This window comes from Podarcis tiliguerta, assembly GCF_965153285.1.
Source record: "Podarcis tiliguerta genome assembly, chromosome: 2".
NCBI classification, from domain to species: domain Eukaryota; kingdom Metazoa; phylum Chordata; class Lepidosauria; order Squamata; family Lacertidae; genus Podarcis; species Podarcis tiliguerta.
The window spans coordinates 18,758,395-18,774,752 of NC_139535.1; the positions used below are offsets into that span (position 1 = coordinate 18,758,395).

General features: G+C 48.6%; 1 protein-coding gene across 1 annotated transcript; it reads right to left on the reverse strand.

Annotated features, from left to right (window-relative positions):
• Positions 1 to 546: 546 nt before the first annotated feature.
• On the reverse strand, positions 547 to 16,140 carry LOC310672860 (uncharacterized protein). The gene is made up of 5 exons (XM_083430514.1): positions 16,074 to 16,140; positions 15,092 to 15,195; positions 13,329 to 13,455; positions 10,395 to 10,595; positions 547 to 7,866 (listed from the first exon to the last, which is right to left on the reverse strand). Exons 2-5 carry the CDS (start codon positions 15,107 to 15,109, stop codon positions 1,454 to 1,456), a joined length of 6,759 nt encoding a protein of 2,252 aa, XP_083286640.1. The 5' UTR covers positions 15,110 to 15,195; positions 16,074 to 16,140; the 3' UTR covers positions 547 to 1,453.
• Positions 16,141 to 16,358: the final 218 nt, after the last annotated feature.

The window sequence follows — 16,358 nt, forward strand, 5'->3', positions numbered from 1 at the left end:
ACCAAGGACAGACGAGATATGACTCTTGATAATGGCCAGAATATGAACTTGCTGAGGTGGCTGAGCTGCTTGCTCTTAAGACAGAATGTCAACAAAGAACGGGCAGGTGTCTGGTTCAATCCAGGAAAAATTCCTGCCTGAAACTCTATACTAAGCCAGACAGATTAATGGTCTGACATAGCACAAAGTAGCTCCCTATGTTCCCATGGACCAACAGTATAAACCTGTGATGTATTTTTGTGTGACAGAGGCAAAGACACTGATCTGTATGTAACAGGTTTTTATTCAAGTGGAAATTGCGTTTTCCTACATCCACATGTGTTAAAAGGCCATTAAGGGAGAGCCCATCAGGACTGAATTTCTTGTCGGAAGGGCAGAAGGTGTATGGTCTCACCAAGCTTTGCTCTGTGGCAGATAATGGACTACAACTCCCCACCAGCCCCAGCCAGCCAGCATGGCCAATGGTCAGGGGTGATGGAAGTTGTAGTCCACTAAACATCTGGAGTACCTATCCTTGCTCTAACGCAGGACGTATGAGGTAGGAGAACAAAAACCACACAGGATAAATCCCCCACCTGGAGGCAGGTTGAGGGGGTTGTTTTTTTTCAGATACCCTCTTCCCACTTCGGAGGTTATTTGTGCCATGGATAGGGGTGGCTGGTGCAGAAGGAGCGGGGATTCTTATCAGGAAAACGACATTTAGAAATTTGGACCAAGAGATTTTCAAGAACTAACAACCAGACAACAGCCGGGTCAGGCAAGTTGTGTCACACACAGACAAAGGAGGACGTAGGCTGGATTAAAAAACCAGTCTTACTTTATGGAGGAGCAAAAAAAATGTCTTTCAGATCAGAATAGTGGTCACAGTGCAGGTGGGGGTGGGGGTGGCATTTCTCAGAGCAGAATCCGTTCTCAACGGCTGCATGACGTGAGAGACAAGGCCAAGCCAAAAAAGCCCATCAATAGCAGAGCAGGGATCTGTATACCCCTTCCCAGCAGACCTGCCAAAGCAAGCTTGATATTTTGGACACATAGGAAGGGATGAAAGCGCACATGGGAGCGCCATTGGAGATAAAGTCGATCTTTCCTCCATCCCTGCCTGCCAAGGCTCAGGAAAGCACATATCCCTCCATCTTGCCAAGGGGCCTGGCCCATATCGGCTTCCACTGTCCTTTCACCATATAGAGGGTTGTGGGGCTCAAACCGCCCCGCCCCAGGTTCCTGGTGCAACTGGGAGAGATGCAAGAAGGGACAAGCTAGCATAGTTCGGAGTCAGGGTGTGGCTGTCGCAAGAGTCTGCTTGGGAGCACAATCAAAACAGCAGCTAAAGTTACGGCGCGCAAGTGTGCTGATTGCAGTCTCAGCTTAGGTTGGTCTGTTGCGCCAAGCATGCTCCCTCGGAGCTGACCTCTCCAGGGGAAGGGAGAGGCTGCCCCTCAACCGAACAGCCCAGTTACAGAGCTCCCGACTGGTGCTTGTACTTCCTGTGCAGAATGAGCAAGTTCTTGCGCAGGAACATCTGCCCGCAGTCGGCGCAGGTGAACGTCTCCTTCCCGCTGTGCATCTGGCAGTGCACGGCGAGGCTGTGGCTGAACCAGAAGCTCTGCCCGCACAGCCCGCAAATGTGGGGACTCTCCTGGCTGTGGGTTCTCCTGTGCTTGTTGAGGTTGGCGCTCGCATAGCAGCGAAAGTCGCACTCGGGGCATTTGAACGGCTTCTCCCCCGTGTGGATTCGCGTGTGGATGGTCAGGGCATGTGCAGAAGGGAAGCCTTTCCCGCAGTGAGTGCACAGAAAGGGCCTCCTCTTGTGTGCGTTCTCGTGTCTCACAAGCTGGTCTTGGTTCTCGAAGAACAGGTGACAGTAGCTGCACTCATACTTCGGCTCTGTTTCCTCCGATTTCCACTCCCTGGGAACACGCTTGTCCCGAGAAGCTGGGCTTTGGGGTTCTGCTGCCATCAGAGTCTGTGGCTCATCACTGCCTCTCTCCTTCTTGCAGATCTGCAGAGATGTGTTACCTGCTTCTCCCGACAGTGTCAGCTGCACTTTGGGCTGCTGATGGGCATTCTGGAGTTCATTTGAAGCTTGGGCTCTTTCGCAGCTCTGCAAAGGGCTTCTTTCAGGCAAGGGTGACAACTCCTGCAGGTCTTCTTGCTCACCGATGACAACAACATCATATTCTCCAGACGTGCAACTCCCAGAGTCTGAGTTGCCTTTGGGGGAAGCAGCTGTGTGTTGGTTCCTTTGAGGGCCACTGCAAGTTTCTACCTCCTTGCAGTCCTCTGGGGAGCTGGGTTCCCATCTTGGCCACATCTCCATGTTCTGAAGAGACACATTCTGGAGTTCATCTGCAGCTTGGGCTCTTTCACAACTCTGCAAAGGGCTTCTTTCAGGCAAGGGTGACAACTCCTGCAGGTCTTCTTGCCCACCGATGACAACAACATCATATTCTCCTGACGTGCAACTCCCAGTTTCCGAGTTGACTTTGCATTCCCTTTCCAGTACTTTTTTTGGACCCTTCTTAGATGGAGCAGTGGTCAACATCTCTAGTGCAGAACTTCTGATAGTCTCCGGTTCGGATTTTGTGGAGAACGTTGTCTGGGATGGCAGGCAGAAGCTCCATTCTCCTGGTTCATAGTCCTTTGGGGAACCTCTGAGCAAACTGGAGGATGTAGCTGTGTGTTGCTTCCTTTGAGGGCCACTGCGAGTTTCTACCTCCTTGCAGGCCCCTGGGGAGCTGCGTTTCCATCTTGGCATCTCCTCCATGTTCTGAAGAGACACATTCTGGAGTTCATCTGCAGCTTGGGCTCTTTCACAACTCTGCAAAGGGCTTCTTTCAGGCAAGGGTGACAACTCCTGCAGGTCTTCTTGCTCACCGATAACAATAACATCATATTCTCCAGACGTGCAACTCCCAGAGTCTGAGCTGCCGCTGGGGGAAGCAGCTGTGTGTTGGTTCCTTTGAGGGCCACTGCAAGTTTCTACCTCCTTGCAGGCCTCTGGGGAGCTGGGTTCCCATCTTGGCCACATCTCCATGTTCTGAAGAGACGCATTCTGGAGTTCATCTGCAGGTTGGGTTCTTTCACAACTCTGCAAAGGGCTTCTTTCAGGCAAGGGTGACCACTGCTGCAGGTCTTCTTGCCCAACGATATCAAGGGCATCGTAGTTTACTGCCGTGCTACTCCCAGAGTCTGAGCTGCAGCTGGGGGAAGCAGCTGTGTACTGGTTCCAGTGAGGGCTGCTGCAACTTTCTACCTCCTTGCAGGCCTCTGGGGAGCTGGGTTCCGATCTTGGCCACATCTCCATCTTCTGAAGAGACGCATTCTGGAGTTCATCTGCAGGTTGAGTTCTTTCGCAGCTCTGCAAAGGGCTTCTTTCAGGCAAGGGTGACAACTCCTGCAGGTCTTCTTGCCCACCGATGGAAACAGCATCATATTCTCCTGACGTGCAACTCCCAGTTTCTGAGTTGCCTTCGGATTCCCTTTCCAGCCCTTCCCTTGGCCCCTTCTTCAATGCAGCAGTGGTCAACATCTCTGGTGCAGAACTTCTGATAGTCTCTGGTTCGGATTTTGTGGAGAACGTTGTCTGGGATGGCAAGCAGAAGCTGTGTTCTGCTGGTTCGCAGCCCTTTGGGGAACTTCTGAGCAAACTGGAGGAAGCAGCTGTGTCTTGGTTCCTTTGAGTTTCTACCTCCTTGCAGGCCTCTAGGGAGCTGGGTTCCCATCTTGGCATCTCCTCCATGTTCTGAAGAGACGCATTCTGGAGTTCACCTGCAGCTTGGGTTCTTTCACAACTCTGCAAAGGGCTTCTTCCAGGCAAGGGTGACAACTCCTGCAGGTCTTCTTGCCCACCGATGGAAACAGCATCATATTCTCCAGACGTGCAACTCCCAGAGTCTGAGTTGCCTTTGGGGGAAGCAGCTGTGTCTTGGTTCCTTTGAGGTCCACAGCAGGTTTCTACCTCCTTGCAGGCCACTAGGGAGCTGGGTTCCCATCTTGGCATCTCCTCCATGTTCTGAAGAGACACATTCTGGAGTTCATCTACAGGTTGGGCTCTTTCCCAACTCTGCAAAGGGCTTCTTTCAGGCAAGGGTGACAACTCCTGCAGGTCTTCTTGCCCAACGATATCAAGGGCATCGTAGTTTACTGCCGTGCTACTCCCAGAGTCTGAGCTGCCGCTGGGGGAAGCAGCTGTGTGTTGGTTCCATTGAGGGCCGCTGCAACTTTCTACCTCCTTGCAGGCCTCTGGGGAGCTGGGTTCCCATCTTGGCCACATCTCCAACTTCTGAAGAGACGCATTCTGGAGTTCATCTGCAGGTTGAGTTCTTTCGCAACTCTGCAAAGGGCTTCTTCCAGGCAAGGGTGACAACTCCTGCAGGTCTTCTTGCCCACCGATGGAAACAGCATCATATTCTCCTGACGTGCAACTCCCAGTTTCCGAGTTGCCTATGGGGGAAGCAGCTGTGTGTTGGTTCCTTTGAGGGCCACAGCAAGTTTCTACCTCCTTGCAGTCCTCTGGGGAGCTGGGATCCCATCTTGGCATCTCCTCCATGTTCTGAAGAGACGCATTCTGGAGTTCATCTGCAGGTTTGGCTCTTTCGCAGCTCTGCAAAGGGCTTCTTTCAGGCAAGGGTGACAACTCCTGCAGGTCTTCTTGCCCACCGATGGAAACAGCATCATATTCTCCTGATGTGCAACTCTCAGTTTCCGAGTTGCCTTCGGATTCCCTTTCCAGCCCTTCCCTTGGCCCCTTCTTCAATGCAGCAGTGGTCAACATCTCTAGTGCAGCACTTCTGATAGTCTCTGGTTCGGATTTTGTGGAGAACGTTGTCTGGGATGGCAAGCAGAAGCTGTGTTCTGCTGGTTCGCAGCCCTTTGGGGAACTTCTGAGCAAACTGGAGGAAGCAGCTGTGTCTTGGTTCCTTTGAGTTTCTACCTCCTTGCAGGCCTCTAGGGAGCTGGGTTCCGATCTTGGCATCTCCTCCATGTTCTGAAGAGACGCATTCTGGAGTTCACCTGCAGCTTGGGTTCTTTCACAACTCTGCAAAGGGCTTCTTTCAGGCAAGGGTGACAACTCCTGCAGGTCTTCTTGCCCACCGATGGAAACAGCATCATATTCTCCTGATGTGCAACTCTCAGTTTCCGAGTTGCCTTCGGATTCCCTTTCCAACACTTCTTTTGGCCCCTTCTTCAATGCAGCAGTGGTCAACATCTCTGGTGCAGAACTTCTGATAGTCTCTGGTTCGGATTTTGTGGAGAACGTTGTCTGGGATGGCAAGCAGAAGCTGTGTTCTGCTGGTTCGCAGCCCTTTGGGGAACTTCTGAGCAAACTGGAGGAAGCAGCTGTGTCTTGGTTCCTTTGAGGGCCACTGCAGGTTTTTACCTTCTTGCAGGCCTGCAGGACGCTGGGTTTCCTTCTTTGCCCTTCCTGCTGACAGAAGCAGGATCTGGCCTGCTTACCAATGAGCTGCATCTTTTGCTTAGATCTCTTCCTTAACATCATGGCATGTGATCTCAACTGCCACTTGACACAGGCTTTTTTCTGTTTGTTACTCTGGAGACGGGCCCTTTTAGAACAGTGTCTTTGATGAACCTGCTGACTTTTGCTGTGGTCGTCTTGCTTGTAACGCACAATAACACGGTCTTGTTCTGATAGCTTTCTCTTAGATTCCACTTTCTGGCTGACAGAGACGTTCTCTTCTCTGCAGTTCTGTAAGGAGTTTTGTTGGGATTGTTCGGATAATTCCACTTGCACCTGAACATGTGTTCCTCCCTGCTCAGAAACATCCAGAATCTCCATGTCAGATGCTTCTGCCAAGGCTGCCAGAGACCGTGTGTTTTCTTCCTCAGTGTCCTGTAAAATGTCTCTTTCTACTGTGCTCAGTGCTGCCGGTGGCTCAGTGTTTACGGGTAGTTCTCCCTGATTCTTCTCCTCAGGGTGGACGCCATTTGCAGAATTCAAAATGGCACCTTCCCCCTCAGCCCTGAGGAGCTTTTCATGGCATTTCTTGTTCAGCTGGGTTTTCTGATGTCTCTTCAGATGCCACATCTCAACAAACCCTTTCCCACACACACATTTGAAGGGCTTTTCTGCCAAGTGGGTCTTTCTATGCCTGGTGAGGTGATATTTGTAATCAAAGCGTTTCCCACATTTAAAGCATCGCCATGGTGCTTTCCTTCTGTGAGGATTCCACCGCTTCAGGGAGCGGGGATTGTCTGTGGTCACTTTTTGGTCAGCGTTTGAGTGTTTGGAGAGCTTTTTCCTCACATGGCCTCTCTGGTGGGAAGCAAGGTAGTTCTTCTGATAGAAGCTTTTCCCACACTCCAAACATTGGTAAGGCTTCTTTTTTCTCCTGTGGATTCTCTCATGATCGACGAGCAGACTTTTTGTTCTTGTGTGCTCCCCACAGTACTGGCATTTGTAGACTTTGCCCTCCGTGTAGGTTTTTAGGTGCTTGGAAAGGCTTAAGCTACGAGCCACACTGCGAGTGACAATGCCGTCCCTCAGGTCTGTATGGGGCTGCAGTTCTGTGTGGATTCTTTCAGATACAGAGAGGCTACTCTTCAACCTGGGCCTTCCGACAGGTTTTTGTTTTTTGTGGGTTGCCTTGTGTTGGAGAAGGTTGTCCTTTCGAGAGAAACGTTTCACACGGTAGGGGCATTTATAGGATCTCCCTCTTCTGTGGAGTTTCTCGTGGTTGGTGAGTGGACCACTTCCACTCAGGCATTTCCCACAGTACTGGCATTTATAGACCCGTTCCCCGCCTGAAGTTCTTGGGTGCTGGGAAAGGTTAAAAGCATTTGTGACTTTCCCCCCGTCCGTCGGGACTGCAGAGAGATTTTCAGCCGTGTGGAAGATTCTGGAAGCAGAGGGGGTATAGTTGGCGCTCATTCTCACAGGGCGCTCGCAGGCGGCCTTCCTCCAGTGGGTCGCCTCATGCTGGAGAAAACTGTACTTATGAAGGAAGCTTTTCTGACACTGGGAACATTTGTAGGGCATCTCTTCCCTGTGGATTCTCTCGTGATCAACGAGCAAACGTTTGGTCCGCATACATCTCCCACAAAACTGGCACTTGTAGAGATTTTGGGGCGTCCCCTGCTGTCTATCAGCGCCAAGGCCCGATAAGAAAGTTCCCTCAGAGGCTGCAGGAGGTCTCTTCTCAGGAGCGTCAGGGAAAATGGCCGCCCTCTCTTCTCTCTCTCCCTTGGGAGGGCTGCCCTCCCTCTCCCTCATGTGGATTTTCTGGTGTCTTTCAAGGTGCTCCTTTCGGGTGAAGGCTTTCTCACATTCGGGGCATCGATAGGGCCGCTCTGCCGTATGGCTATTCAGGTGCGCTGCCAGGGTGCGCTTCCGCTGGAAGCACATTCCACACTCGGAGCATTTAAAAGGCCTTTCTCGCAGGTAGGCCTTGGGGTGCTTCCTTGGGCTAGGGTGTTTATAACCCCTTTCTTCCGCGTGGCCTCTCTGGTGACTAGCAAAGGCTTTTTTGGCTGTGAACCTTTCCCCACAGGAAGAACATTTATAGGGGCACTCGCCAGAATGAGTTTTCTGGTGACTGAGGAGGGATGCTTTTGTCTTGAAGGCCTGGCCGCAGTCCGGGCAGGTCCTCTGAGGCTCCCTTCTGGAGGCCTTCTTTTTGGCTGTGTATGGAGCAACGTCGCCGACTTCTGTCACGCTACACTTTATCTTCCCCAGCTGGGCTCGCGGGGGCTTCTTCAGCTGAGGCCTATTCTTGGAGGCTTCCGTTTGCTTCACGCCCTGGTATCCATTCCCCTTGAAGATGTCCAGGATGCTTCTACGGAGGATCGTCAGCTTGCGACCTCCCCGTGGCCGTTTCTGTTCTTCAGCTTCACTTTCCTGCTCATCCTCTGCAGGAAACAGAAGGGAGAAGGATATGCAAAAATGGGATCGTTATGAGAGCTGAGAAAAAGCCATCCACCCCAACAGCTGCCGCCACATCTCATGGCAGTCAATTTCACAAATTATGAACTGCGTGAAATAATTTTGTGCGTCTCGATGACAACCAATTCCGTTGGGGGTCCCACGCATAAACACACTATGTTCTAGTAAGGGGAGTGGGGAGAAAACACTCGCTATTTACTTCCTTTACCCGCAGGCAGGAGGCCTGAAAAATCTCTAAAACTGCTCTTTACTCCATCCAATCAAGAGTTCTTTCCTCCCTCCATTTCTGATTTATTCTTCCTGGCCTTTAAAATGCTTCTTCCCTTCTTTCTATGTAATTTTCAGAAAAGGCAATATTTTATTTGGTAAAAATATTTTTTTATTTTGCTTTCTTCTTTGGGGAGGAGAAGAAGCAGGTGTCTGAGAACAAACGGGTATGTTGCGAAACATATGGCAGTGTGGCATCATGGTTAGAGTGTTGGGCTATGACCTGGGAGAGCAGGGTTCGAATCCCCAGTCAGCCAGGAAGCTTGCTGGATGACCTTGGGCCAGTCACCATCTCTTACCCTAACCTAACCTCACAGGGTTATTGTGAGGATAAAACGGGGAAGGGGACCATCCACACCAAGCTTGAGCTCCTTGGAAGAGAAAAGTGGTATATAAATGCATTTAATTAATGAATATGTGCATGTTTGTACAGAAAGGAATTACCGTATTTTTTGCTGTATAAGACTCACTTTTTCCCTCCTAAAAAGTAAGGGGAAATGTGTGTGCGTCTTATGGAGCGAATGCAGGCTGCGCAGCTATCCCAGAAGCCAGAACAGCAAGAGGGATCGCTGCTTTCACTGCGCAGTGATCCCTCTTGCTGTTCTGGCTTCTGAGATTCAGAATATTTTTTTTCTTGTTTTCCTCCTCCAAAGTCTAGGTGCGTCTTATAGAGCGAAAAATACGGTACTTTCACTTGCTATCCAAAACAGTATCTGTATTGGTCTCTTGCACTAAAAATATAAATCCTCAGTATACTTACTTGAGAGTAGCCCTGCCAGATCCAGTGAGTTGCATTCAATGTGATATTAAGACAGGCCACAAGGATTTCAGCTAGCAGAATGGTACTTCTCCTACCCCGAATGCCCCCTATGTCTGTTCTAGGGGTACCGAGACCCCCCCCCAACACTCCAGAGTAGATTTGGGAAGGAGCACATGCAGGGCAAGGAAAAGGAGGAAGCCCCACCGTGCCAGCAGTAATGTTTATGTTAACAGAATGAGGAAGTGGGATACTTGAAAAACAAGCAAGGACACAGGAACATAGACTAAGAATTACCATAATCTAGCTGGGAAAAGTTTATAAAAATTATGCATTGTGGGAGAAAGTGGATAGGACAAAGTCCTGCCCCCTCCCGCCCAGGGCCGAATATAGGTTTGATAAGGCCCTAAGCTACTGAAGGTAATGGGGCCCTTTATATGTCCAGCTCTCCTTTGTCACCAACAAATTGTCACTGTTTTTTGTGTTGAATATATGCTATAGGTTAATTTATGGACCTAATAGGTATCTAGAACCATTTGCACATGTTGCCATGCAACCAGTCCGTGCAGAATGTAGGCACCCTATATATAGAAATGAGCAAACCAGTGATATTTTAGGGAGCAGGCTAGCCCATGACTTACATCATAGGAGCCTATACAACACAAACCACTGTTGCTGTATGTAGGTTTTCTTTTATTTCTTTTTTATCTTATATTTTGGAAATGTACATCCAGGTTTTTTTCCCCCTTTAATTTTTTCTGGGGGGGCCCAAGAGAGTGGGGCCCTAAGCTATAGCTTGTTTAGCTTATATGTAAATCCGGCACTGGACGCAAGAGATGTGCCTCTTTAGGACTCACCATATTTTCATGGTTGTACATTACTTTAAACTGTTTCCATCAACATGGTGCTTAAATGGTTGTAACATGCCCCAGGAAGGCTGGATAATAAGTTGAAATAATAAAATCCATCCATGCCCCCTTAGGAAGAAATGGTGGGATTTGGAGCATGGCCAAATGGTGGTGGCCTCCCCTTCCTTGGAGGTTTTTAAGCAGAGGTTGGGTGGCCGTCTGCCATGGATGCTTTAGCTGAGATTCCTGCATTGCAGGGGTCAGACTGGATGACCCTCGGGTCCCCTTCCAAATCGACAGTACTGGGATTCTATGGTGTCCTGTAGGAGCTGTCTAAACAAAGGGCTTCTCTAGACCAAGGGTCAGCAACATTTTTCAGCTGTGGGCCAGTCCACCATCCCTCAGACCATGTGGTGGGCCGGACTATACTGGGGGGGGGGGATGAACAAATTCCTATGCCCCACAAATAAGCCAGGGATGCATTTTAAATAAAAGGACACATTCTACTCATGTAAAAACACGCTGATTACTGGACCGTCCGCGGGCCGGATTGAGAAGGCGATTGGGCCACATCCGGCCCCCGGGCCTTAGGTTGCCTACCCCTGCTCTAGACAATCCTGACCTGAGCTTTCGGATGTACTGGTGTATTTCACCGGGCTTCTGTACAGATCCCACCACATCCCTGCCTTCGGCCATCGCTTCAGCGTTGGTTTCACCGGGCCTTCCTCTGCACTCTCCTCAGAGCTCTGGAGATCTGGGACCCAAGCATCTTCCCCTCGATCCAGCCGGCTGAGCAGTTCGGACCCTTGGGCAGGGAACGTGCCTGAGGTGGGCACAAAGAGGAAGATGGAGTTGAGTTGAGCAGAGCACATGAGAAAGAGAGAGAAAGAGCGCAGGGGGACATTGGATGAAGGGCAAATAAAATACAAAGTCTGACAGCAGCTCTACGGACCTGACTGCAGCCACTGCCTAAGGGACCTCCATCTCCCCTCCACCTGCTGGATCTGTGGCCTCTACTGGATCTCCAGACCAGGACCTGCTTGCAGCTGTGAAAGCAGGGCAGGGACCAGGACCCTGGGCAGGCAAACAGCACTGGAAACACCTGAAGCCCCAGCTAGGTGTGCATCAGTTGCTGGGGAAGCTCTATAAAGCCTGCAAAACTTGGCAGCAGGAACATCCCTTTGATGGTGGAACAAGGGTGTTGTAATAATGCAACAAAACAACAACACCACAAACTGGCTTATACGTTTAAAACCAAATTTACTAGAATAATAGCTAGAGATAGACTTATAACCACTCAAACAACAAACATACTAAGGTGCCATGTACAAAACAAAGCCTGGAGATACTGTAAACATGGAGGGGATAAATGTACAACTCTATCTTAACAAGGGATGCAGATAGTGCTGTGGGTTAAACCACAGAGCCTAGGGCTTGCCGATCAGAAGGTCGGTGGTTCAAATCCCCGGGACAGGGTGAGCTCCCGTTGCTCGGTCCCTGCTCCTGCCAACCTTGCAGTTTGAAAGCACGTCAAAGTTCAAGTAGATAAATAGGTACCGCTCTGGCAGGAAGGTAAATGGCGTTTCCGTGCGCTGCTCTGGTTCGCCAGAAGTGGCTTAGTCATGCTGGCCACATGACCCGGAAGCTGTATGCCGGCTGCCTCGGCCAATAAAGCAAGATGAGTGCTGTAACCCCAGAGTCGGCCACGACTGGACCTAATGGTCAGGGGTCCCTTTACCTTTTTATCTTAACAAGTTACATGTGCAGTAAACGTAATACAGACTGGATAAATTAACCGTTCAACAAGTAGCGTAACTCCAATCACAGAACGGCAACCCCGTGCCGCCACAATGGCAAGGATAGCACACTGGAGAATATGAAAACGTTTTTCAAAGCTGTTTTTCAAAGACTGAACTGGATGAGATGTTCTTCAACGGGTCTTGAGTTGGAAACACAAAGCCGTATGCATGTTGTATTATTATTACTGCTACCACATTTGATACTTTGTGTTTATACGGAACAAGGGTCTTGGCCAGGCCCCTATGGTTTTAATGGGGGTGGGGTTTTCGCTTGGGTGAGTGTTGTTTACTAGGGGCGAGGTTGTTTCAAATTGGATTTCAGGTCTTTCCCAGCCCCAACCCTGGACACATTGGGGCAATGCCTGCTCCAGATTTTGGCAGTCTCTTGAGCAAGACTCCCTCCATGGGCTGCAGCCGCAGGGCTACGAGACTCTTGTCGATGTTGACATTTCCATTCCACCTTAAGGAGGAGACGTGCGGAACTGTTGTGTGTCACATGTCTGTTTACATTCCAGCAAGGCTTGCTGGGAACTTCCGTTGTGTATAGCTTTTGCTTTTTCCTGTTCTCTCTGAGATGACGAGAGAGAGAGATGTTTCTTTGTCCTGATTTATGATTAATAAATCTGTAGTTGTAATATGCTTCCACAAGCCTCACGCCTATTCTGTGTGCGCAGTTTGATCTGCTGATAGTGTGCCCTGGCTCAGAAGCCCGGGTCACTGATTTACGTTGGAGCTGAGGTGATGGTCTTCGCAGCGGGACAGCTGGAAAGAGACAGCCCAGCAAGGGCTAGCCAGCTGGCCTCCCGTCCCTCTGCATGCTATCAGTGGGGTGGGGCCCCTCAGCAGCTGCCAACCTGTGATGCCAGCCCTGTGCCAGCAGGAACCAATTCTGGGATCTTTCATGTGCCAGCAACAAACTCTGTGGCTGAATCATAGAATCATAGAGTTGGAAGAGACCACAAGGGCCATCGAGTCCAACCCCCTGCCAAGCAGGAAACACCATCAGAGCACTCCTGACATATGGTTGTCAAGCCTCTGCTTAAAGACCTCCAAAGAAGGAGACTCCACCACACTCCTTGGCAGCAAATGCCACTGTCGAACAGCTCTTACTGTCAGGAAGTTCTTCCTAATGTTTAGGTGGAATCTTCTTTCTTGTAGTTTGGATCCATTGCTCCGTGTCCGCTTCTCTGGAGCAGCAGAAAACAACCTTTCTCCCTCCTCTATGTGACATCCTTTTATATATTTGAACATGGTTATCATATCACCCCTTCACCTCCTCTTCTCCATGCTAAACATACCCAGCTCCCTTAGCCGTTCCTCATAAGGCATCGTTTCCAGGCCTTTGACCATTTTGGTTGCCCTCCTCTAGACACGTTCCAGTTTGTCAGTGTCCTTCTTGAACTGTGGTGCCCAGAACTGGACACAGTACTCCAGGTGAGGTCTGACCAGAGCAGAATACAGTGGCACTATTACTTCCCTTGATCTAGATGCTATACTCCTATTGATGCAGCCCAGAATTGCATTGGCTTTTTTAGCTGCTGCGTCACACTGTTGGCTCATGTCAAGTTTGTGGTCAACCAAGACTCCTAGAGTCAAGACTCCTGAGCGACTGCAGGTTTCGCCTACAGGCGAGAGGAAAAATGCTCAACAACCTCAAACTCCTGAACAATTTGAGAGACGAGCCGGTGACTCGTGCCGCCATTATTTAATCTGGAGTGGACTGATTTTGTGACATATATTTGTTCAAGAATCCTTACCGAGGGAGGCCATAGAGCTACAGCTCTCCTGCATGGCGTTCCTGCACAAGGCTCTCTGGCGACGGCCCGCAAGCAGACACGGCCCTTCGCTGGAGTGCACGGTCACCTCTACCAAGGCTTCAGGTACCTGGAACAGCAGGAATGAAAAAAAAGGAAGACCCTCACTCAGAGTCTGCAGTGATAGCTCATGAGAGACAGTGTTGTGTAGTGGTTAGGGCAAGGTTCGGGGTGGGTGGGGAAATGGGTTCAAACCCTCATGTGGCCATGAAGCTCTTGGGCAATTGTGGTAGCAAAGGTATCGGTGGATCTTCAACTTATACAACAGAAAATAATATTTAGACTCCATTACATTTACATAGAAAAGGACAGTCGAATGCAACTCTTTGTTGGAGATGTGATAAGGATAATGCCTCTTTGAAACAGATGTTCTTACAGTGTCCTGCTCTCACTAAGTTTGGGGAGAAAGTGTTAAACTGTATAAATTTGACAGTACAGAAAATTTAAAAAAAAATTCAGAGGGAAGTATTATTTTGAATTATATACCTATTATATGGAAGTAGACAACTGAACAATGAAAGTGGATTCTGTGCGCCCTAACTACAACCCAAAGACTGGTAATTGATAAACTGGAAGAACAAAAATATGCTCCCCTTTAATAATCAATGGACTGAAGACATGACAGCACTCACAACATATGAGTGGCTTGCTTATTGAGGCACACTTTGTCTGGATAAATATATTGATATGTGAAATGAGTTTATACAGATCACAGTAGATTATTAATAATCATATATGTATTAGCGCATATAAGAATCATATATATATATATATATATATATATATATGCACATACATGCATATATTACTTTTTCACTTCATTTTGTATAACTGAAAAAAACTTAAAATATTTAAAAAACAGATAATGCCAGGGTAATACTTCAAGATTAAATAACATAATGTAAGAATATTTACAGGGCACACTTGTTCTTAAAGTGTACCACATATATTTTTATTGGCTCAGGTAAAGATGCATATAGCATTTCTTTTAACAAAACTCCCTGGCTTTTGCCAAAGGCAATGCTGTTTCTCAACTGCAGGAGTGTAATACAACAAGTGTGGTCTGGAAACCTGAGTGATCTGCAGTAGATCAGCAAAGATTCTGATTCCCTCTTTTTTATATATAACAATAGCAAACAACAAAATGTCTCTTCCCCCCTTCTGAATTATGCTACCAAGATTTTAAAAATCTTTTTTGGGGGGGTGGGGGAGCACAGGAGTAGATCTTAATGTGAGAGAACTCAGAGCTGAAGACCGCTCTCAATTTAGGGAAAAAGTACAGAACATGTAACCAACCTTCAGAGTGGTAATGGGCGAGTCAGCCCAGCCTACTTTTCAGGGTTGTTGTGAGAATGAAATGGCACAGGGTGGGAGAAAGCCAGGTTAGATTTAGAATGCAGCCATAACCAAACCAAGAACTCATTAGGTGGCCATAGGCAAACCATTGTTTGCTCAGCATCAATCCCTTATTTTCAGAATATGGCAAATCACGCTGGCCCATCTTAAAGGAACATGGCATGAAGCATTTTAGTACCTCAGATAGAATACGGTGCTGCTCTTCCCCTTAACACCTGAATCCATTTTGACCTGATGCACTCTTGGCCTGGCCCCCACCCCCACTGCCACCACACCTGTCCCCAGGGCAAACTTTCTCTCCCCCCCCCATCTTTCACCCGCCCCACCAGAAACCCCCAAATCTCCCCTACTTGAGCCATCTTCGCCATTTCTCTTCCTCCGCCAGGAGTTTGGGATGATCCCGAATCAAGCAAGAGCTGGCTGAGTCAAAAAATATTCTTTTCTTCTCCGCAGCCTGTGGAAAAGCAAGAAGGGAAGTTTCAGAAAAGGCTTTCCTCCCTTGATGGTTCCAAGTGAGGAGACCCCGCAAGTCAGATTTCTATCCCTCCATACCCTAAAATTTTGCTGGTTCAGGGTGCCGGTTATAATAATAATAATATTATAGCCAAGTGAAGTCCTTTGAAGGTGCTTTTTTGCATCTCAAGACCCAACTAAAAGGTATCAGTTAAAATCTGCATACAGGCACACTAGCAACAAATCCAAATGCTTCCCTTTCCACAGCCCCTCTCCCTTCAGACTCACCCTCCCGATTTTCACCCATAAGAACGCCCTCCTAAATTGAACTAATTGATCTGGGCAGAGTTAGAATTGTAGGGTTTGAGTAAGCACTTATTAGCAGGGTTTGAGTAAACACTTACATTTAAGGGGGAAAGTGTATAAATTACGGAGCAATAATTGGGAAAACTACCAAAAGATTTGCAAGATGCAATTTGGAATTATATGGTATAAAAAGGATAAGAACAGAAGAATATTTAGTTGAAAGGTTTTTTAATTAAGGTAAACAAAATAAGTAGAAGGAGCGAACTTTTAAAGAACCAGAAGAGGAGGTTGGGGGAAGTCAAGACTTGGATTTATTTATTTTATTATTGTGTTTATGATGATTGGGCTGAATATAAAATTGTAAAACCTAATTAAAATCACTTTAAAAAAGAATCATGGAGTTGGAAGGAATCTCAGCTGAAGCATCCATGACAGATGGCCACCCAACCGCTGCTCAGAGAAGTTGGAGAGTCTCCTCTTTCTCTTTCTCTTTCTGCCTTTCGGTTTCCTTCTGGTTCCCATTATGGCCCCCGCCATCGGAGTCACGGGCTCTCCGCTTCCTGGTTTGCTTACCTGGAGCCTCCAAACTCAGCTCAGGGACTCCCTGGCTCCAAGAGAAGTGGATCCACTTTCCAAGACGGATGGAGATCTACTCCAAATTCCCAGCGATGCTGCGGACGAGCTGCAATTGCTTTCATCCATGCCTCCTTCCCCAGGAGAGCGAAGTCCCGGAAGCAAGAGCGTCTGACCCAACAGTCCCAGGATGGCGGGGAAAGGAGGAGACAAAAAGAAACTCTCCCTCGCCCTCAAATGGCCAGCTGAGGTTGCCATCTTTGCCTTCCGAGAACTGCGCCTGTG